The sequence below is a fragment of the Staurois parvus genome, unplaced genomic scaffold (genome assembly GCF_062004578.1).
Source record: "Staurois parvus isolate SC_StPar_1 unplaced genomic scaffold, SC_StPar_1.0 ptg000151l, whole genome shotgun sequence".
NCBI classification, from domain to species: Eukaryota; Metazoa; Chordata; class Amphibia; order Anura; family Ranidae; genus Staurois; species Staurois parvus.
Genome location: NW_028317947.1, coordinates 6242337 through 6265257, shown reverse-complemented (window position 1 = coordinate 6265257; position 22921 = coordinate 6242337). Strand labels below are relative to the sequence as shown.

Genomic DNA, 22921 nt, shown 5'->3' with positions numbered 1-22921 from the left:
CGCTGCAGAGCTGAGCGACCGGCCCGGTATTCTGACACAGCGGCGGTGGAAATACCGGACCGGCCACTCCATATTCGCTCCATGAGATGCACTAACATTTCCCCCCCTTTTTTTGGGGGAAAAAAGTGCGTCTTATGGAGCGAAAAATACAGTAATTGTTATACCTGCCATTTTAATATGTAAAAAAATATATATTCTGCCCAGTTCCGTCTGCAAGCACATGGATTTTCCAAGTAGCCAGAAAATGCAAATGTCGTTCCAGTGAAACCATGCGAGTTTGGAGATGGTCTGTAAAGAACGTGGTTTGTACAGAGCATCCCTAGAGATCTCACTTTCTTCCCTGTAATTGTGTACTTCCTGTTCCAAAAGTCTACACAGAGCTTCTGGTCAACTTTCAGCAATTTCCAACAATGTCCTTGGTTTAGTTCCATGAGCATATCACCATTAGTAAGATAGTGTGCTTTTCATGACTAGAGCAATGCTGGGATTCCCTTTTTATGAGGGTAGTCTGTAAAGTTCATGGCCTGAAATGAAAGGGGTGTCCACACAGACATGAAACTTTATCACTGCAGCCACTCTTCAAGATGTTCAGCACTGAAAATGGTACATGCAATGATCATTAAATAATGAACAAAAATTCAGCGCTCACACAATGTAGAATGGGATGGTGACATGGGGCATAGTAGAAGGAAAATGGGAGCTGACTGTACACCAGATATAACAGAGAAGAGTCACTGGGCGGAATCGTCCATGGGATAGGCAAATGGAGGAGAGTGCAGAGCAAGGAACCAGGGTACCTGGATTGGAGTCGGCAAGCCTTGTCAGGGATGGTGAAGATCCTATGTGACTGATGTGGCAGTGTGAACACAGTTAATGCATCCTGAGGCTGACAATGGGAGAAGGGATGGACCGGAAGGCAAATGCCTGGAAAAGGACCGACAGCTCCTCGTTAAGGATGTGGGGAATCCCTCGAAGACAAGCAGAAGAAAGGTGGGCGCCAGGTCAGGAGGAGTAAAACCAGTGAAAAACTTTAAAACATGATGACCTACATCTGGAATTCCTTCAGTCAGCATGTGGAGTGGAAGGACCAGCAGAAGTTACACATCTTTATTTTTTCAGACACATTGGCTGCCTTGGAGGTGTGCAGTCCTTGATAGTGTTGAGTAATGCTACATATTTTTATAGGTAAATTAACAAATTTACCGGACAAAACCATTGATAGACTCCATTTGCTTTTCATCACACTGAGACATGCACTGAGGAAGGTTGAGAAATACAATTTACAGTCTTAACAGAAGTGGACATGACACACAGATAGTTCCTTCTTCCTCTTTGTAATATTGCCAGTGTTATTTTTTGTGGTTGTAAAAAAAAGTTAAATATGGATTGTAGATATTTTGCAGAAGACCATGTAGGAGCTTGTTCACACTCGACTCAAAATGCTTGACTCGTATTTAACGCTCGTTAAAAACGCCTTCCAAGCACCCTATGTGCATTTTTGGAGTGTTTAGAAAGGCATTAAAACCTCACCCCAAACGCCTATAATAAACGAATGTTATTAACGCGCTGCAACCGCACGACAACCGTGCTGCCAGCACATTTGCGGACCATTACTATAGATTTGAATGGGAGTTGTTGAAAGGCTTCAAACTTCTTCAGATTTGACAGGAGGCTTCACTTTTGAAGGGAAGCAACACTATAGAGCTTCATGTTTTGTTAATGTGAACAACACTGTGTGCTGTCCATAGTATCATTTGCATAGGCATTTAAGGAGCATTAAAAACACCCCTCAAATGCCTGCTTTCAATGCCAGTGTGAACTTAAGTCTAACGCATATTGGCTGCTTTGAGGAAAATGCACTGTTCACACATCATACTGACACTGGCTAGTCTACATTTTCTTCAGAAATATACAGTATTTCCAGATAGATGGTACCAGTATGAGAAAGTGTGTGTGCGTGGGCATTAGATACACATACAAAGTGGTCTTTCACAGGTCCCAATATACAGTAACCATTAAGGGATTCAGATATTCTTAGAGGGATAGAAATGTACTAATCAGTTGTGTGTAAGGAGTAAAAAGAAAAATGCACGGTGCCTAGAGTGAAACATGGTGGTTGCAGTGTCCTTCTGTGGGGCTGCATGAGTGCTGCTGCTGTAGGAGAGCTAATTTTCATTGATGGGATCATGAATTCACAGATGTACTGCTCTATATTAAAAGAGAAGATGCTAGCATCAGTCCGTGCCCTTGGTCGTCGTGCACTTTTCCAACATGACAATGACCCAAAACACACATCAAAGGCCACTGTTGCATTTCTGAAGAAGAACAGGATGAAAGTGATCCGCTGGCCAAGTATGTCTCCTGATCGAACACCTATGGGGAATTCTGAAGCGACAAGTTGAGCATCACTCTCCATCCAGCATCCAGGCTCTAAAAGAGTTCGTTCTTGAGGAATGGAAAAAGATAGATGTTGCAATATGTCGCCAACTTGTTCATTCCATGCCTAGAAGAGTTGGTGCTGTCCTTACAAATCACGGAAGTCATAGAAAATACTAGATGTTTTTGTTGTGGGTTGTATTTGCATCAAATAATTTGAGTAAAACTGAAGATTTTGTAATTTAAGTTATATTATTAACCTTATTTTCATGTAATGAGCTAAACAAATGTTCTATAAAACTCAGTTTTGTCAAAATTTTGGAAATTGTTTGTGTGTTCATTGAGTTATTGATTAAAATCTTACTGTTCAAAAGGGGTGTACTCATTTATACTGAGCCCCGCGCCTGTCATTGTATTTTTGAGCTGCATCAGTCCAGAATTATGTAAAATAGGTGTTTGGAACACTCATAATGCCGAATGAAAAGCCGATGCAACAGTTTAGGGATAAAGAGTCTTTCAAATACATATACATTTTTTCTCCAGTTGTTATTGAATAACCTGAAATAGCACAAAGGCAAGTGGTAAACAGCCAGAGATTAGGAAGAAAAAAGTTTTGGTTACCAGAAATTGAACAAAAATACAAATTTCAAAGCCAAAGTATAGCTACAGGGTCAATGAGTACAATATTCTACACCATTGGAAGGCACCTAGAAAATGGAAGAAACTCTGGCAGATCCAGAGCCACAAAAGAATCAAAAGACATGTTTCTGAAAGTCAACAGCTTGGATGATGGGCACCCCACAGGACATCAACTTTCAGCGCAGTGCTCAAAGTAACTAAGTCTCGCTTCCTGCTTTGAGAATAACATTTCAAACAAATAAATGATCGATCAGACGTGGAAATTGCCCTCTCCCAATCTTTTTGAAGTTAAGGGTCGTATACAGGTTGTATTTTTCAATGAAAAGCTAATGGCTTTCCCAAATGATATGCATGATAAGTTTCCCACAATTTGGCAACTATGGCTTTACTGCTACCCGCCTTCCCAAGTCACTGTGCGTCTACTGGACTTGTAAAATGGACCTACTGCATTTAATCAGCTTTCCACGATGGCCTCTGGAGTTCCCCCCCCCCTTTTGCTTCCCTAAACTTCTCCATCTATCTACTTCCTCCCCCAATCTTTTTTCCTTCCTCCCTCCCCTTCCTTTCTCTCCTCCATCATGCTTGATTACCCTTTTTTCTCTTCTTTTTTTTCTATGCTTTCCTTTTCTCTTTCATTCTCCAGTCTTCTCAATTTGGCTCACAGAGTGGGACTTCCCTCATAACACAGAGTTCTCATAAAGAGCCCCAGGATTTATAAGTTAAAGTATAATTATACCCTCTGCATTTTTAGCTTCACACATTGATCACAATAAAATAAACATTCCCCCTACACTCGCAGTCTGCAACTTTCCATGCCACTGCCTGGTTCCCTGAATGCCTGGTATTCACAGGAAACAGTGGGCAATGCAGTCTCCAGCTAGTCTGTTAGATTATTGAAGGAAGGGGAAGGAGGGGTGAAGGGCAAGGGAGTGCCTTTCCATCCTTGGCTACAGGCTTGTGTGTTTCTATTGATGTACACAGTGTAAGGTGACACAACTGTAGTTCATGCATGTAAGGGTGACTCCAGAGAATTCTGCAAGAGAAAGGAGCCACCTTGAAACAGGAAGAAGACAAAAGCAGAAAAAGCACAAAAAAAGAAAAAAATATTTATTGTAGAAAGGGGGTGATGGCTTACAATTAGCCACTCACATGGTGTAGGAAGAGAACATCTTTAAATGCTGCAGAATACTTGCTGGCAGAGGAAACACCCCGCAAGCCATCCCAGATGACCAAGAGGGGAAAGATCGCTAGATTCCTGTGTAAATGGTGGAAGCCAGAAGCTCTGCCAGGCGTTGGAACACAGCGTAGACCGCAGTGTTTTTATTTTAAATAATTGTGCTTCTTCCCTCCTTTTCCTCATTATTTATATATCATTGCTGATGTTTTAAATTGTATTATTACAGATTGTTACTTTCTACTGATTTTACATTGCCTATATTAACCATCTCCCGTCTGGCCATTGTATATAAACGGCCGGACGGTGGCACTGCAGGGTTGGGTGGCTGCTTATAAACGGCCTCCCCACACCCTGCTTGTGCGCGCTCCCTGGGAGCGCTCAGCACCGCGATCCGGGGGCCGCTGTGTCCTCTGGACACAGTGGAACATCGATCGTCGGATGGGACCTCTGTACGAGGTCCCGATCATGTGATTACTGATTGGCCAATCAGTGATCACATGCAGAGTAGTAAGCAAGATGTAACTTGTGACATCATTGCTTACTACGTGCAAAATCTGTGAATGATCACAGAGGTCACATGGTACAAGGCTATTCACAACAGCCTTGTACCATGTGACAAGCTGTGACCAATCACAGCTCACTCAGTAGTTCTTAATGGCTGCAAGAATGCAGCTAGAGAGAAGGAGAAATTATTGCTTTTACAGCCTTTATGGGTGTTAAAGCAATCAGTGTAAAAAAAAAAAAAAAATCTTCACCCCCCACAAGTAGTACAGTGTCACCATGGTGACACTGTACTGCTAGGGTGACAGTATGTAAAAAAAAAATAAATAAATAAAAAATAATATAAAAAGTTAAAAAAAATTAAAAAATTCTAATTTTTGGTTATAAACTAATTTGTTTTTTTTTTTTTTTTTTTCACCAAAAATATAACGGAATAAAATGTTGGCCAAGATTTATGATGAAATACCATTTATTTGCAAAATTTTATAAGAAAAGCACTTTTTTTCAAAAGAACTTTTTAATTTACACAGCAAAAAAAATAAAAATCCCAGTGGTGAATAAATACCACCAAAATAAAGCTTTATCTGTCTCAAAAAATGCTAAAAAATTCATATGGGTACAGTGTTGCATGACCGCGCAATTGCCATTCAAAGTGTGATAGCACTGCTAGTGTGGAAAGGTTTTTTCTCATCTCTGTAGCTGACCACATTCTGCTGGAGAGCTTGAGACTTACTGGCTGGATAACCAGATAAAAATAAAGAAAAGAAAGCCTAAGTAAGAAAACTAATGCAGCGATCACATCTAAGAGCTGCAATATAATAAATGTTTGCTTTTGGGTTTAACACCACTTTGAACCTATTAGCTGCTTTGCTTCCAGTTCTTTTCTACTTCGTTTAGTTTTAGTTTTCCTATTATGATACTTTTTTATGCTTTTACTTCTGACAGTAGCAGATCTATATATTCATCCTAGAAGATTTATATAACCTTACAGAGGAGATACGACGAGGTATATAAGGAGTGGCGCTCAATATTTATTTAAATCATTGGCCTGAAGACAGTAAATGTTTAGCTTCACAAGAAGTTGCACTGGCTTTGATGTGTATTGGGTCTTCCAGTGTCTTCCTTGGTTATGAAAGATATCTGAAGACAATTCATAAGCCGCAAATTGAAGTTCAAAAATATGCTAATGTTTTGCATCAGTGCATCCTTCCCAGTAAATTTGCAAGTTAATTTTTTTTTCTTTTTCATATTCTTATCTGCTATTTTCCACCTCTAAATCGTGACATTAATGCAGGATTACTTGACTGCGAAAGCTTTATCTATACCCAGATAGATTTGTGAGTATTGTTCCACTTTGTTTTCAGTCGTGCGTTGAAGTTTGCAGTTTCTGCAGCAAAGATAGATTGACATTGATGGATATTGTAGGATTTGGTTGATTGTTTAAGAAGAACTGCAGCCTGTCTATTAATTTTAGGTATACATTTGAAAGAGAACTTCAGTCTTGAGACAGCCACAGTGCTGCAAAAGCTAACTCCCTTCCTAAATAGCCAAATGCCTGGCTGTTATGCGAACTTACTGGCTTCAGTACTTTCTGCATGACTGACCTGGAGCAAATATGCAAACCATGGAAAAGTTAGAACCCTTAAAAAGGTTGTATTACTAAAGTAAAATAGAAATGCAAAGATGACATACTTAGAAAAATATACATGGATTTGTATTTCTTTAAAGTGTTATTAAATGCAGGACTCTGCATTCACTATATCTGGTCTCCAACAGAACATGGAAATGCAATTATTTTAGTAAATTTAAACAGCTAAATACCTTTTTTCATCAGCATTTAGAGCAGTTTTGTGACTTCTATCAGTGTCCAGCAGAGTACTGGTTAAACCTTGTAGGGGGAGTTTTCATTTTCCCCTGATTGTCCTATGGGGTCTCAGGACCTCTGACCCTCTGTCTAGACAGTACTGATTGGTCATGTGCTGATCACATGCACCCTCCCAAGAAAAAAAAACTCTGTAGCAATACACACCAAACTGAGCAAGTGTAGCTTGCCCCCAAGACTTTGTTCTATCAGCAGATGGATTGGGGACAGTAGAAGAAGAGAAGTCAGGATCAAACATCCCTTTTACATAGTGCAGTGGATTTACCCCTTAGGTTCCACAGTGAGTATAACAAGCATGCTTTAGTGCATATGCAGACTGATTTTACTGCTGTGGGTTTAGTTACATTTAAAATCCATTTGCACAGCTCTGCCACTGCACATCCTTGTCTGGTAGGGCAGGAGAACCGTGTCGTGCAGATGATTGTCTCTTTGTGCTACTTCCTCTTTCTCTTCTCTAGTCTAAGCTAAGCTCTGCTGCTTAGTGAACACAGGAGGTCGCTCGCTCAGCAGGGACACCTTTCAGAGAACACTTTGCATTTTCGTGGAATGCAAAGTGTTCTCTGAAAAGATGAGGTGGAGATTGTGACATCACTGTGCCACCTCTCCACCTCTTTCGATCAGAGCGCGCTTTAGGAATATCCTGAACAGTGACACAGCAATATAAATCTGATTCCAGCCTTACTCTAGTCTACTCTCTGTTTAAAAAAGTTTCCTTTTACTGACGTGTTTTTCTCTTGGAGATTTCTCCTCACTTCATGTCCTAATGACAACGTTAACTGGGACAGAAAGAAAGGGAAGATCTCACCAGCGGGGCTGCTAAGGGTGACAGAAAACTGGCAGAAGTTCTATCCTACAGAAATAGTAGTTCATTTTAGATGTAGGTGGGCATAAATCAGAGGAAATGAGCATCCCATAGAGAGATTTCCTTAAATATTCTTGACCAGAGCTTGATAGTTCAAAAGATGTTAGCTCATGCACTTGCAAATTTATTCTCTCTCTTGGATGTATGAATAAAATAGTTTCTGATTTCCATTTGGTATTTTCTTGGTGAATGCTAAGCGATCTACAATGGTAAGAACATGATGGCCAGAAGACAATTTGCTGAAAGTATCTTTCTTTTAAGAGCGGAGTGTGCGTAAGTGGGTGGCTTTGTGCTTTGGATTTATAATGAGTATCTCACGGGGGACCCCAGAATATGTGGTCAACAAAGAATTGATCTTATCAAATCCTTCATGCCTCCTTTGTGCTTAGTGAGGCAATTTAATAAGTATCCCATACATTCATATAGAAAGTTAATGAATACCTTGCATAAATCTGCCCTCTTAAAATATAATTTATCCCTCTGTGCTGCCAAACAGACCTCACTCTTATTAGTAGTCTCACATCCAGTTATGCCAACTCTTTTTTAACTTTAACTCCTTACATCGTCTGCTAGTGCCTCAGTCAGCCAACTCATGCACTGCCCAAGAACTGCCAGTTTGAACCAAACAAACTATTTAAAATGAACTGAAAGTTCTAATTTTACTTTAACCCGTCCTCTCTATTGGCATCTTCCCCTCCCCTCTAAAACATGCACTGGTCGCATTAATACTTAAAAAGTCCACACTGGAACCCGCCAACTTGAACAACTCATTTCCATGCTCTCATTTACTGCCCACCTTCTAGAATGCCTAGTCTACAATCCTCTGAGCTACTTTCCCAATGATAACAACCTCCTCGACCACTAACAATTTGACTTCTGCCCTCAGCAATCTACTAAAACTGCCTTACTAACCTCTTAAATCAAAGGAAACTACCTTTCTGCTGCCTTTGATATGGTTGACCACCTACTGCTCCTCAAAAAGGGCAACTGCTTTGGCCTTCACATTCTGGTCTTTCCTGGTTTTCCTCCTATCTATCTAAGCGCTCCTTCAGTGTCATCTACATCTCCAACTCCTCTCTTTTTCCTCTTTCCGTAGGGGATCCCAAGGCCCCTTCTCAGACTCCTATTCTCTGTCTACACTTCCTCACCTGCTCAGTTGATTGTTTCCCATGAATTTCAATACCATCTGTGTGCTGACAACACTGTAATCCTCAGCTCTCCCCTTCAGTATCCCTGAACACTACTGATTTACAAATACTGACATATCAGTATGGATGTCACACCACTTTTAAAACTAAATATATCCAAAACTGAGCTCATATTTCCTTCCCCTGCCCACCCCCAACTTTTCAATCTTGATCCATAGTACAACAATAAGTCCATCATCTTTGTCAAATTTATTCTTGGACTCTGACCTCACCTTCCATCCCCACAACCAATCTTGCTACCTTCACCTCATATTGCCACCCAATATTTCCAAAACATGCCCATTTGTAACCAATAACAGCACCAAACTACTTACAGTATTTATTCTTTGTTATCTCTCACCTCAACTACTTCAACTAACTCCTTGTTGGTTTACATCTATTCCTCTTTCAGTCTCTCATGACTGTCTGTCAGACTCATCAACCTTAATAATTGTAAGTGTCCACTGCCCCTCTGTGCCAGTCCCTCCAGTGGGTTCCATCCACCTAGTGAATAAAATTAAAAATGCTAACAACATACAAAGACATCCATAACTCTGTCCTGAGTTATATCACCAACCTAGACTCAAAATATTACCCAAAAGGTCCTCTTCACTCCTCCCAAGACCTTCTGCTATACAGCTCCCTTTCATTCTTCTCCCATGCTCACCTCCAGGATGACTCCAGAGCCTCTCACATTCTCTAGAACTTCCTGCCACAATCTCCCTGGTTATCTCCTACTACTGACCCTTTACGTCTAGACAAGATACTTATTTTTATAATGTATCTGTTAAATAAAGAGAACATTAATGAATCCTCATTTTGGAATTAAGTTTTATTTTAGGTAACATTAAGAGGAAGTTTTAGAGATGTACTGTAAGTCTTTTATACCTTTGTATGCCTGGCAGGGATTGTGGTTCTTAGATACTTTATAGCAGGAAACCTATTAGAACAGGAAAAGCTTTGCGGGCCAATTCTAGAGAATAGTCCTCGTTTGAAAGCTAGTGATAGTAATTCCTTTCATTATTCATGTATAGAGCTTCCGTACAAGAGATTACATTGTGTTCTCATTGGGATTGGACATGAGAGGATTTAGAGAAGAAGTATCTATTGTTAGTCAGCTGTGGTTCGATCACACGATCCCCTGTGTAAGTCAGTTGCGGCTGCATGGGAGAAGAAGGGACATTCAACAACAGAGTTGTGACGTCACTCATAGACTCTCATGTATCAGCCGTATGTGTCTTTACTAAAAGATAGGTAAGTAGACACATAATTTACACACTGGTTAGGCAGCATAAACAGCGGGGGGGGGGGGGGGGGGGCTAAGACTAGTTAGTGTTAGGCTGGTATTCTACTTTAAGGTGGAAAACAACTAAAATTCTAAGTTCACGCTTTGTAGGAGATTTTGTGTCATAGCATGGAAGGGTCCATTTATTTATTAAGTTCATGTTAGTTTATTCTTTGGCGGATCACTTTTAAGGGTATGGCTAAGCAGCTGCTTTCAGGTTACATAGTTAAATAGTTAGTCTGGCTGAAAAAAGACAAAAGTCCATCCAGTTCAACCATAGGAAAAAAAAAGTTATCCTATACCCACAGTTGATCCAAGGCAAAAAAACCCCAGCAAAGCATGATTCAATTTGCACCTGCTGGGAAAAAAATTCCTTCCTGATCCCCCGAGAGGCAATTGGATATTCCCTGGATCAACTTTACCTATAAATGTTAGTATCCAGTTATATTCTGAGTATCTAGGAAAGAATCCAGGACTTTTTTGAAGAAATCTACTGAGCTGGCCAAAACTAACTCTTGAGGGAGTCTTTTCCACATTTTCAGGTGTTTGGTAGGTGATCTTGACACTTTCGAAATGCCTTTTTTTGTTTGTTTTTGCTGAATGGCAGTTTTCAATGGTAGTAATTTGCTGCAACTGCAAGGAAAGCAATTGTTTGGTTTGTTGCATGGCCCCATAGGCTAAAATTAGTTTTAGGTAGCAGTGAACTCTTTAGCCATCTGTAAGTTGTCTACCGTTTATTGTTTTCTGTTAAAAGAATTTCATGCATACCCAGATTGTCACTATGTATAATTTACAGTGAATTGTGGATGCCATTGTGTTGGAGTTTCAATTTAGGCTGAAATATGCCTCAAATTTTATATTATGCGGATTATGTGCTCTTTTATTACCTATTGTCAGGGACTTTGCCTGCAGTGAATAAAATGTTTTCTTTTCATTGGTTAAATAATTTGCGTCCATTTTGAAGATTTGTTGATTTTTGTTTTCAGATGTGGAGACAAGTATGGACTCAGTCAACAGCCAGGATCAGCCTCAGCCTGCAGGTAAAACATTTCTCGTTGTGTCTTGATTTTGATTTGTGTGTGGCACCACAGCTTGGCTTCCCCGGTCTGATGTACAGTATATTAGAAGTGGTTTATAGTGGGCAGTTGAGGTAACATACAACAATATCGAAAGGGGATTTCTCGTGGTGTCTTGATTTTAATTTGTGTTTGGCATAACAGCTTGGCTTCCCAAGCTCCCGGTCTGATGGGTACAACAATATGGAAAGGGGATTTCTTCACCTAAATGTGGTCTTGATTCTGCAAAAGCAAGTTCTGCAACTAATAATCAGCTATACAAAGAACAATGAGAGAAACATTAAAAAAGTAACTTTAAAGGTGGACACATGCGGATCAAAATCCAGCGGGTTCAGCAGGGACTAGATACATTCAATGTGTTTGGCCCTCCCTATTTGTCAGAAGTCGATTCATAGATAGACTTCTGTCGAACAGGACTTTTGGAAAACTTTCATTCAGTCAGCCGTGGCAGCCAATCAGCTGCAGCGCTGATCTGTGTATTCTGACAGCGAAGGAGTCTCAGTTCTCAGAAAACAATAGCACAGTGGGGAGGATTCTTCCATCCACCTTGACTGTGTGAATGGAGGAAACCATTCACTTTTTTTAGTTTTGCCCACCGGTTGAACAGAAAAAAAATTGAAGCCTGCATACCCAGCCTAATCATTTCATGTATATGGCATATTGAGAAGTCTTAATTGTAAGAATTTAAGTCCTATAGCTAAGGCAAACACATTTTTCTTTGTTTGTCATAAACATTGAGAAGTCTTTATTGTGGAAATTCTAGTTCTATATCCAAAGTAAAATATTTTTTCTTGGATTTGGATACAGTATGAAACACTTAAAACACGTCTGGTGTTTTGGAAGGAATTTATGCTTTAGACTAGTTTTTGATTGCAGCAGATGGATCAGTCTATCTAAATCTACATACATATAGGTAGTACGTGTCTCTTTAAAGGGACATTTAGACTTGCTGTTGGGGGGGTGGCAAAAATGTGTGGTGAAGTTGCAATAGGCAACAGAGGGGGATGCTTACATGCTGTGGCTATGTTGCTTCGCGATTGTGAGTAAGTTGACCTGACACATAGGGGTTTATTTACTAAAGCTGGAGAGTCCAAAATCAGACTCACTTCTGCATAGAAACCAATCAGCTTCCAGGTTTCATTGCCAAAGCTTCATTGAACAAGCTGAGGTTAGAGGCTGATTGGTTTCTATGCAGAAGGGAGTCTGATTTTGGACTCTCCAGCTTTAGTAAATAAACCCCATAGCGTTCTCTACATAACCAAGTCATTGAGGAAGTGCCGCAAACACCCCAAAACTGCGTACATTACAACTGTTGCCAGTGAGGGGGCGTTGCATCACTTCCTCACTGCCTGTAAGTTGCCTCTGGAGTGCCATCCTGAAGCAGATCGGGCTTCAGGGGCAAGGGAGATTTGGACGCATATCTAAAGCTACCCTAAGAATCACATTTTAATTGAAGACTTTACATAAGCCTCTCTCTTCCTGATCACTCCCACCTCTGTGGTTAGGCTATGATTAAGGAGAGTAAAATGCATCATTGAGGGGGTTATAAGCATACATTGCTCAATTGAATAAAGTTCTGTGAAAACAAGTGGCTTCATCAGTGTGTGTCCCTTTTTGTTTTCTGTACCTATGTTTCTGACATACACATGTAGAGGAGCGTTTGAGGGTGCTGTGAAGGGAACACACTTTTTTGTTAAGTCCTCTTCTGGGTCCTGAAACCCAGAGGCTATGTAGAGCTTTTGGTGGATCAGAGCCTACATTCCTAGGTCTAAATCTTACCTGGCATCCAGACCACATTATTAGTCTCATCTGTGCACTTACCTTTATATGTGTGAGCTGAATGATGCTGAGGGCATTTTCTCTCTGCTGTGGGAGTATGCTACTGGATGAAAAGGCTGAGTGCTGCCAGAACTTTAGGTGAAAAGTAGTGACATCATCTGTTTGCACCCCTTTTTGTTTTCTGTACGAAGTCTACATGGAGTGTGAACAAGCTCCTGTGACTGGCACCCAGCGCACCCGCAGCTCGGGGGAAGATTGGAGAGTGGAGCAGTGGGGTTTCGTTTGTATTGTTCCATGACTGGGAAGCCTAGGTGTCACGTGCACACTGTCCACAATCCTGACTGCCAATGCCTCACAATATATTATATTGTGAGACATTAATTTACTGGCATGCCACGTAAAAAATGGCATACTATACAGTGTGTGTATGCATACTATTGTAGATTATCTACAGACATATTCTGCTGCACTCTGCAGAGTATGAATAAATATACAGTATGTGAAGAATATGTTAACACTCCTGAAGGAGCTTCCAATCTCTTTCCATACCACAATCACACAGTAGGGAGAAGAAAGTTACAGTAGGTTTATGAATTGTGGGAGATTATCAAAGTACTTGGAGAAAATGCACAAAAACTCAGGGAGAAAATACAAACTTCATGTAGAGTGTGTCCTTCATTGAAGTCAAAACTGCGATGTCAGTGATGCAAGGCAAACGGTGGACATTCATTAATTACACAGGTCTGCAACAAATTTTTTATCAAGAGCTGTTTTGGTTATTCCACGTAATCTCTATGTTTTTTGGTGCGCTGAATCCGAAAATTACCTCCATTTTGTCATAGGACATCACGTTTCCTGACAATTTAGGTAACTATGTTAAATAAGGCAATACCTCAAAATAAATGGAAATAGACTTATAAAATTAAAGTTTTATTACAATTTTTTCATGAAAATCCTTTTTTGAACTGAAATGAGCTCACCTACACACACTAAACTCGATTCTTCTTCCCTGTGAGGCTCCTCTTGGTGCATTTCCGCTTGTGAGTAGCATCTGTATTGTCTCTCTGAAGCATCCAACAGTAGTCTGCCATCATTGTAATGCTCCATTTTCCCTGGTATCTCCTTTCCATCTCTTTAATGTCTTGGTGGAATCGTTCACCTTGTTCCTTACTCACAGCTCCCAAATTTTCAGGAAAGTAGTCAAGGTGGAACTGGAGAAAATGCACTTTCAAACTCATCAGGCAACCTAAAGCTTGAAATGCTTTCAGCATTCGTCCGACGATCTTTTTGCAGTGAGGATCTTTGTTATTGCCTACAAATTTCTGTACGACTTCTTTAAATGCAATCCACCCTTCTTTTTGAGGATCCATCATGGTATTGACAAACTCTTGATCAACTATAAGCCTTCTAGTGTCTGGTCCAACGAACACACCTTCCTTCAATTTTGCCTCCGACAGGCCTGGAAACTTGGTGACCAAGTATTTGAAGCATTCTCCATCTCTTTGAAGTGAATTGCTTCATCAATCCCAATTTTATGTGGAGAGGTGGTAGAAGAACTTTATGGGAAGACACCAAATTTTCTCGGTGGACATTTTTTTCACCGACTGTTAGCACCCTGGGCTGCTAACTCTTCTTGGTCCAGTGATTTTGTCGGTCTCGACTGTCCCATAGACACAGAAAACAAGGGTATTTGGTGTCCCACCCACTGGATTCTTCAGGAAAGATTAACCCCTTCTACAATTAGAAGCGCAGACTCAGGGCTGAGGCTTACACATACAGCATGCTGCTGAGCATCCCAGTAGTCAGACATGTCACTCAGAGCAGCACTTGTATTCACCCCCTTTGCCGGGGGGGAGGGGCAGAGATTGTTTACCTGCAAATAACAACAAAGGGCCAGAAGAGAACTAGAGAAATGAGGAAATAGAATTTCTTTTCCCTAAAACTTGCTTAGCTTATATATATTGCTGATCATCAGATTTACAGTGCTATATTTTTTTTTACATAACTTGGACAACCCCTTTAAGGTTTTTTTTGGCATTTTATATCTTAAATGCACTTATGTGAATTAATTAATAGTAATTTGGACTTTAAATTTGGTTAAAAACCCATAATATAAAAAAAAAAATCAAAAATTTAAAAAATTTGCTAAATTTGAAGACAATTTTGCATTTTGCAAATCATGACGTCTAGGAGTTTTTTCAATATTTTATTTGTTTTCAGCACACCACAATACATGGAAATTAGATGAAAATAATCAAACAGCTTTTTAGTCGTAGACCTGTGTTAGTTATTTAATGGTTATTTTTATTTTCATACAAGAATCCTGGATTCTTTCCTAATTGGGTAACTTTCCTGTTTTAGGCAAATCTTGCAGTATTCTATTTAGTGCTTTCATACTCTGCTGTACTACAGTTTTTTCCTCTCCTTTTTCTCAGATCTGAGTGTTTGCTCTTCAAAGAGAGTCGTAGAAACTGACTTGCATGTTTCTGTATACCCAAAAAGAAAGGTGGAAGAAGAGGCACAGTTCCAAGGATTAGACCAGGAGGATCTTAATGGAGACGATAACAGTGGTAAAGTTTATGTACCATTTTACTGTGTACACAACACATGCATACTCTCTTCTTTGTTTCTAATCAAGTGTTCCAGACAACCATATGAAAGGAGGCTGCAAGTATATGGACAGCTGCAGGCTTGCCAGGGATGTTGTTTTGAATATACACTATATTGCCAAAAGTATTGGGACGCCTGCCTTTACACGCATATGAACTTTAATGGCATCCCAGTCTTAGTCCATAGGGTTCAATATTGAGTTGGCCCACCCTTTGTAGCTATAACAGCTTCAACTGTTCTGGGAAGGCCGTCCACAAGGTTTAGGAGTGTGTCTATGGGAATGCTTCCAGAAGCACATTTGTGAGATCAGGCACTGATGTTGGACGAGAAACCTGGCTCGCAGTCTCATCTCTAATTCATTCCAAAGGTGTTCTGTTGAGTTGAAGTCAGGACTCTGTGCAGGCCAGTCAAGCTTCTCCACCCCAAACTCACTCCTCCATGTCTTTATGGACCTTGCTTTGTGCACTGGTGTGCAGTCATGTTGGAACAGGAAGGGGCCATCCCCAAACTGTTCACACAAAGTTGGGAGCATGAAATTGCCCAAAATGTCTTGGTATGCTGACGCCTTAAGAGTTCCCTTCACTGGAACTAAGGGACCAAGCCCAACCCCTGAAAAACAACCTCACACCATAATCCTCCCTCCACCAAACTTTACACTTGGCACAATGCAGTCAGGAAAGTACTGTTCTCCTGGCAACCGCCAAACCCAGACATGTCCATCGGATTGCCAGACAGAGAAGCATGATTCATCACTCCAGTGAACACGTCTCCACTGCTCTAGAGTCCAGTGGCGGCGTGCTTTACACCACTACATTCAACACTTTGCACTGTACTTGGTGATGTAAGGCTTGGATGCAGCTGCTTGGCCATGTAAACCCATTCCATGAAGCTCTCTCTGCACTGTTGTGCTAATCTGAAGGCCACACAAAGTTTGGAGGTCTTTAGCTATTGACTGCAGACAGTTGGTGACTTCTGCGCACTGCTCTTCAGCATGCGCTGACCCTGCTCTGTTATTTTACGTGGAGTTGTTGTTGTTCCCGGTTGCTTCCACTTTGTTATAATACCACTAACAGTTGACCGTGGAATATTTAATAGCATGTAAATTTCATGGATGGACTTATTGCACAGGTGGCAACCTATCACAGTACCACGCTTGAATTCATTGAGCTTCTGAGAGTCACCCATTCTTTCACAAATGTTTGTAGAAGCAGTCTGCATTCTTATGTCCTTCGTTTTATACACCTGTAGTCATGGAGGTGATTGGAACATCTGAATCCGATGATTTGGAGGGGGGCCCAGTACTTTTGGCAATATAGTATAATTCTCAATACTCCCTTGTCTTGGAAAAAAACTTAATATGTCTTTATCAGTCACCTCAGTACACTATGGCTATGATTACTTTTTTCATTCTGCAATAATAACATAAATAAACATAACAGACAGGCAACTAACATTTCAGAAGGAGCACAGCAATGGCAGCCCCCATATTTCTCTTATTAAAGGTTCACTTTAAGGAGTACTAAATAGTGATTAAGTCATGCCAAAAATTACTTTTATTAAAACTGGTTGAAAGGCCACTTTAGCATGCATTTAGTGAATTTTAAATTGCCTTAGGGCCAGTTCACACCACAAAAATGCACTCCGGATGTGTTTCTGATGCGTTTTATGCTTACAGTTCACTCTGTTCTGGTGCATTTTTTTTATGTATTTTGCTGTGTTCCAGTACAGTTCTGTGCAGAAAAAATGCAGCGTGTTCTATTTTTTTTTCTGTACCGCAACACATTGAAACTGTTTGCACTGGTGTGAACTAGAGCCATTGGAATACATGGAAAACACTGCATGTATTTTTGATGCAGAAAAAAAGCACTGGACTGAACTAGCCCTTAAATGCTATTGCAGCTGAAGAAATCAGGACCATTTGGTGCAGCTGGAAAACTAGCGAAGACAGCAGTTTCTGTACTTTAAGCAAAAATGGCAACCACCTCAGTTTGCAACTAGCTTTTTAAAGCAAGGTGCACATGGAAGGGCTTTGCAGACAACAGAAAAAGCAAAATATATTTTTAAGCACACTTTTCAGCTAGCCAGCGAGAAAATAAAATCAAAGGTTGTAGTTGCACATTTGCAAATATATGTCCCCTCTGCATCGTGTGGGTTACTGCACTGCACGTATTGTCAGCAGTACTACTCTACTAAAAAGCTAGTACACCTGGATGATTGTTGTAGGGCAAAATATTCGAAATATATTGTGCATTTGGTACCCAGCCTGTCCGTTCTGCCAAAGTTTGTACTTTCCCCAAACCTTATTAGCGTAGAATATTAGCCTGTCCTGTTCTTGCAGCATCAGCTCTTCCTGCCACAAGCCACTCACAACTCCTCACCCTCGTCTGCTGTGGGTATGGCGCTCTTTCTTCATACGTTACCACCCACTCTCCACCGCAGCAGACCCTGTATCTTGTATGTCCTACATTGAAGAGTTCTTCTGACTCCCGTGCCTCTAATAGCTTCTCACTACTGAAAAGGAACCTTTAAAAAAAAGAATATTGTTTCACCACAAAACCACACAGACATGATTTCTGTCTGACAAATGTCAACTTATGGGCACTTTCTGAATTAATACCCATATTATATGTACTATTTTGCTTTAGAAGACTCCATAAGCTAAATTGTTTTAAATAACATCTCCTACCTACCACCTGGCAGCCTAATTGTCTTGAATATGATCTCCTTCCTACCACCTGACTCTACCTACCAATTTTAGCATTATATATATATATATATATATATATATATATATATATATTTATCTCTAGTACATCTCCCTTACCACTTGTGTATATCACTTGTGATTTTGAATTGCAAACTCTTTTGTTCAGGATCCTTTTGCCTAGTTTTCTAAATAATTATTCATATATCCCGCCTTGATTACTGCAACTCCCTCCTCACTGGTCTACCGTTACACAGGCTATTCCCCCTTTAGTCTATTATGAATGCTGCTGCTAGACTCAACTGCTGCCCCTCTCTGCCAATCCCTTTACTGGCTTCTACTAACCCAACATATAAAATTCAAAATACTAACCACAGCTTTCAAAGCCATCCACAACACTGCCCCTAGCTACATCGCCAACCTCATCCATAGATATCTCCCACTTGGCTCCTCCCAAGATATTTTCCTCTCTAGCTCCCTCATCACCTTCTCCCACGCTCGCCTCCAGGACTTCTCCAGAGCCTCTCCCATCCTCTGGAACTCCCTACCACAGCATGTCCGGTCAGCCCCCACTTTGTCTGCCTTTAGGTGATCTTTGAAAACTCACTTTTTCAGGGAAGCCTACCCCACCTCTACCTAAGAACTGTACTTGAATCACCTCCAACAGATCATCCCCCGCAGCTATCTCCTTTTGTATCGCCTCCACCTTCCTTTAGATTGTAAGCTACACAAGCAGGGCCCTCACATTTCTTTTGTACTGAAATGTATTGTAATTGTACTGTCTCCCTTATATTGTAAAGCGCTGCGCAAACTGTTGGCGCTATATAAATCCTGTATAATAATAATAATATTGTATTATGTTTCTAGCTACTGTTTGTCTTGGGACTCCAGACATGTTATCCATTTTGCTGCATTTTCCAGAGCATTTAAAATAAATGGGTCCCTGTTCACAGTGATGACTAAGTTTTGGTGTGTCTTTGAGCCAAGTCATTTGTGTATTGCCTTTGAGCCAAGTCATTTGGATGGGGTTTTTCACATTATGTTTGAATCCAAATGCATCCAAAACATATTTGCATGCACATTTAAAATATATAAAGGATCTTGAAGAAGTTTCATATTTCTGAAGGTCTGTAGAAGTAGTTCACACTATATGATAATATGTGGTATAGTATCTTTTGAGACCAATCTATATTGAAAATTATGGTACACAGTACATATAAGTATTCCCACAGACAAGACATGAGAGAATCTTTTGGAAAAGATATCTACATATTCTGCAGACTCCTAACTGCTGTCAGAGTAACAATTGATTGTACAAGTTAGAACGCCTTTTACAATCAATATTTTTTTTCTGTGGACATACACCTGTATGACACATTCACCTGTTCTGGCAGGTCTTCTCTTTCGTTAGTCAGAAAATAGTGAGGCTCAACGCTCTAAACCTTTTCTTCAGCAATCTAACCAGTGTCTGATCAGCATATTCTGTCCTTTTTCTGCTGCCAATGACTGCTGTGTCACTGCTTCTCCTGTGCTTTAGCATCTCAGTGTGGTACCATAACCCCAGTGCACCCCCGTTAGCACCATAACACCAATGGATTCCAAAGCATCCTGTGTTATCTAATAACCCCGGTGCACCTCGGAGTATCCTGTCTACTTCAGTGATCCCAGTGTATCCCTGTGTGCCCTGTGACTCAAGTGTACCTTAGAGCATCCTGTATCATCCAGTGAGGCTCCTGCCTCCGGTGCACCCCCAAGCATTCTGTTCCATATAGCAGCCAAGTTCACCCTGTGTTACCAAGTGATTTCAAGAGTGCTCTTTTTCTGCAGTGTGCTCCCATGCACCTTCATGACACCTGTGTCTCCACACAGCCTCAGGTACGCTCCTGTAATCTATTTCACCTGTGATCTTCACACTTCTCCAAGGATTGCAAGGGTGGTTGCAGGTACATAAATCTCTAACATTCACTTTGTGATAGAGCTTCATATCCTTCCTATGAACTGCTCAAAAGTGGCCTATGTAATTTCCCTGCTCCTCAGGGAAGCTTTGTTCTGCATATCTCTGTTTTGCGATCAACAACATTGCTGCTTTTCTGGCCCTCTTCTGAGGAATTTTTATGTGCCTGCTTGAGCTTCCTCATCAACAAGGGGTCTTCTATGCCTCCACCCAGTCACCATGCATTGACTCAGCTTCACCTCCCTGAGAGGAGCCTATGCAACTTGGCTGTTCATGACTATCACAAAAAGAAAGGTCCAAATATTAGAACCAAGGCCTTTATATTTACTGTGGACCAAAAGAACAGTTTATTAAGCAGTGACCACAGTGGGTGGGAAACCTCCAACATCTAGCATGGCTGGAGTGGGATGCGTTGGACCAGCTTTCCTAGGTTTGTGAGCAGCTGGCAACTTTATTTCATGCATCCCTCATAAAAACGTTTGCCTGGTTCCACAAGCCTCTCCCTTAACCTCTGCAGTAGATGGCACTATCCTTTCCTGTGGACCCATCTGCTCTTGCACAAAACCCATCAGGAAGCCACCTCCTTCCATGTTCTGCCATAAGCCACTCCTACGCTCATCCTGGGCCTTCCTTGGCTGCACCAACTCTCCCCAGTGCTTTACTGGTTCCTCTCAGTTACTTGCCTGGGGGTCCTTCTGTCATTGTATGTGCCCTGCCAAGGTTATGCCAGTTATGTCTATATCTACCTTAGGCTATCTCCAAGGTAACCTACTCCATTCCGGCTCATTACATGAATACAACCATATCTTCTCCAAGTGCTAGGTGAATCAGTTACCAACACATTTTCCCTACAGTTGTGCCATCTACCTATTCTCCTAGAGCAGTATATTCCAAACTGGGGCCTGGAGGCCGGATGTTGTCCTTGGCTTGCCTTTATCTGGCCCTTGGGGCACTATTCCACCAACTAACAGCATCGATGGGGCACTATTCCTCCCATTGATACCAATTATGGGGCAATATTATTCCTCCTTCTAAACACAAGTGCCTGCAACATTAATCACTCCCACTGATGCTGGATCATTTTCTACTCCAACTGGTCACAGTCTGGCCCTCCAAAGTCTGAAGGACAGTAAATTGACCCTTTGCTTATAAAGTTTGGAGACCCCTGTCCTAGAGGATGAGTACATCTGCTCAGTCTCCCAGAGACAAAGGCTATGTCTGAATAGATCTCAAAGAATCATCAAAAAGGCTTTATCTGCAAATTTCCTCTTGCTAGGGTGTATTCTTTTTCATAGAAAAAAAATGTATTTTCTGCCCCTTTATTGAGTATGGCAGACTAAATGGAATCACTGTCAAGAATTGCTACCCTCTGTCCCTTATTACTGAGCTCTTCAGTTGCATCCAGGGAGCCCAAGTCTTCACAAAACATGATCCATGAGGTGCAAACAACTTAATTTGTATCAAACAAGAAGACAAATAGAAGACAGCATTTAATACCAGCCTCTTTGGCCTCTGTAGCATCCCCTACAGTTCTTCAGCACTGTCAATGAAATCATCTGATATGTTTTCTACAAGTGTGTTCTACTTAAACATTGTGCTAGGTTTTTTACCCAGATATTCCCACACAGATGTGTGAATGAACTCTATGCTAAGGCTGAAAACTGTGTTTTAAAACTTTAGTAGGTACCTTTTCTGGGCAATATAGTCTATAAGGATGGTTTTCCATGGACAACGAGGAAGCTTCTGCTATCTCCAACTGGCCCCATCCATCTTCTTCACAGTGCTTTCTAGGATTCACAAACTACAACTGGCAGTTCATCATCGACTATTCTGTATTCATTGTTCTCATTACTGCTCTCAGCCAGAAAGATGCCAACCCAGAGAACTGGCCTTTCAACGCAGTTGAAGCCTACCGTTCGTGGAAGCTAGCCTTCCTTTCCATTTGGGCCCAGTGGAACTAGAGTTTACAAACCCATTCTGCATCAAGGCTGATGCATCACCCATGGAAGTCATGCCATCCTTTTTCAATCCTCCGGTGAGGCCCTGCCCCTTCTTCGCTAGACAATTTTCTTGAGAGGAAAATAATTATTCCATTGATGATCAAAGACCGCCAGATGTCAGGTGTCTCTTGAAGATTGGCAATAACTTCATCAAATCACCATTTACAGGAACTAAAAAAAAAATGAAACTCCAGGCACGCTCATTGGTCCTTTTTCTTTCATTTTGACTTGATAGTGAGTGATCGGGATCTCCAACTCCAGAGCTGACACACTCTCATGCTGCTTTGATTCCCAAGATTCTAAAGCTACTACTGCACCATAATTCATTATTTTGGCCACTTACATTTTTGCCCTGATTTCAACCCAGGAATCCTCTTTTCACCCTGGCAAGACTTTAGCGCCTCTGAAACTTAGAACTAAATTTCAATGTTGGGCCCATGACGCCAAGCTCTCCAGACAATCTTGTGTTCATATAACTCTTTTGTCCCTTTCCCACCATTCTGGTGGACCATTCTCTCAGAGGACATGAAGGATGTAAAAGTCTGTGTGACTTGTGCCCAAAGTGAACTGATCCATGCACCTGCAGGTCCTCTTCTCCCTCTACCCATTCCCATATATCTTTGGAGCCACCTCTCTATGGACTTTAATTACTGATCTCTCTCCTTCTAATAGCTGTCTGGTTATTTAGATAGTGGTAGACTGTTTTTTTTTAAATAGCAAACATAGCGCACTCCAGTGCTCCCTAGAGCATCCTGTGTGACCTCTGTCCATGACTCAAACATCCATCCAAAAGGGGTTAATGTTAATGAGGTGGTGCACCTAAGTGTACCTCTAAGGTTTGTGGTTGTAGTGTCAATAGACAGCGATGGTATTTAGCCATTAGTTGGAG

The 22921-nt window shown here is 41.0% G+C and overlaps 1 protein-coding gene across 1 annotated transcript in view; it reads left to right on the top strand.

Moving 5' to 3' along the window:
• Nucleotides 1-892: 892 nt before the first annotated feature.
• IKZF3 (IKAROS family zinc finger 3) overlaps nucleotides 893-22921 on the top strand; it is an 89822-nt gene continuing 67793 nt past the window's right edge. Inside the window, exons 1-4 of the mRNA XM_089674697.1 lie at nucleotides 893-990; nucleotides 7316-7452; nucleotides 10896-10949; nucleotides 15200-15334. Of these exons, the coding sequence (XP_089530823.1) occupies nucleotides 893-990; nucleotides 7316-7452; nucleotides 10896-10949; nucleotides 15200-15334 (424 nt within the window). The remainder of the gene's footprint in view (nucleotides 991-7315; nucleotides 7453-10895; nucleotides 10950-15199; nucleotides 15335-22921) is intronic.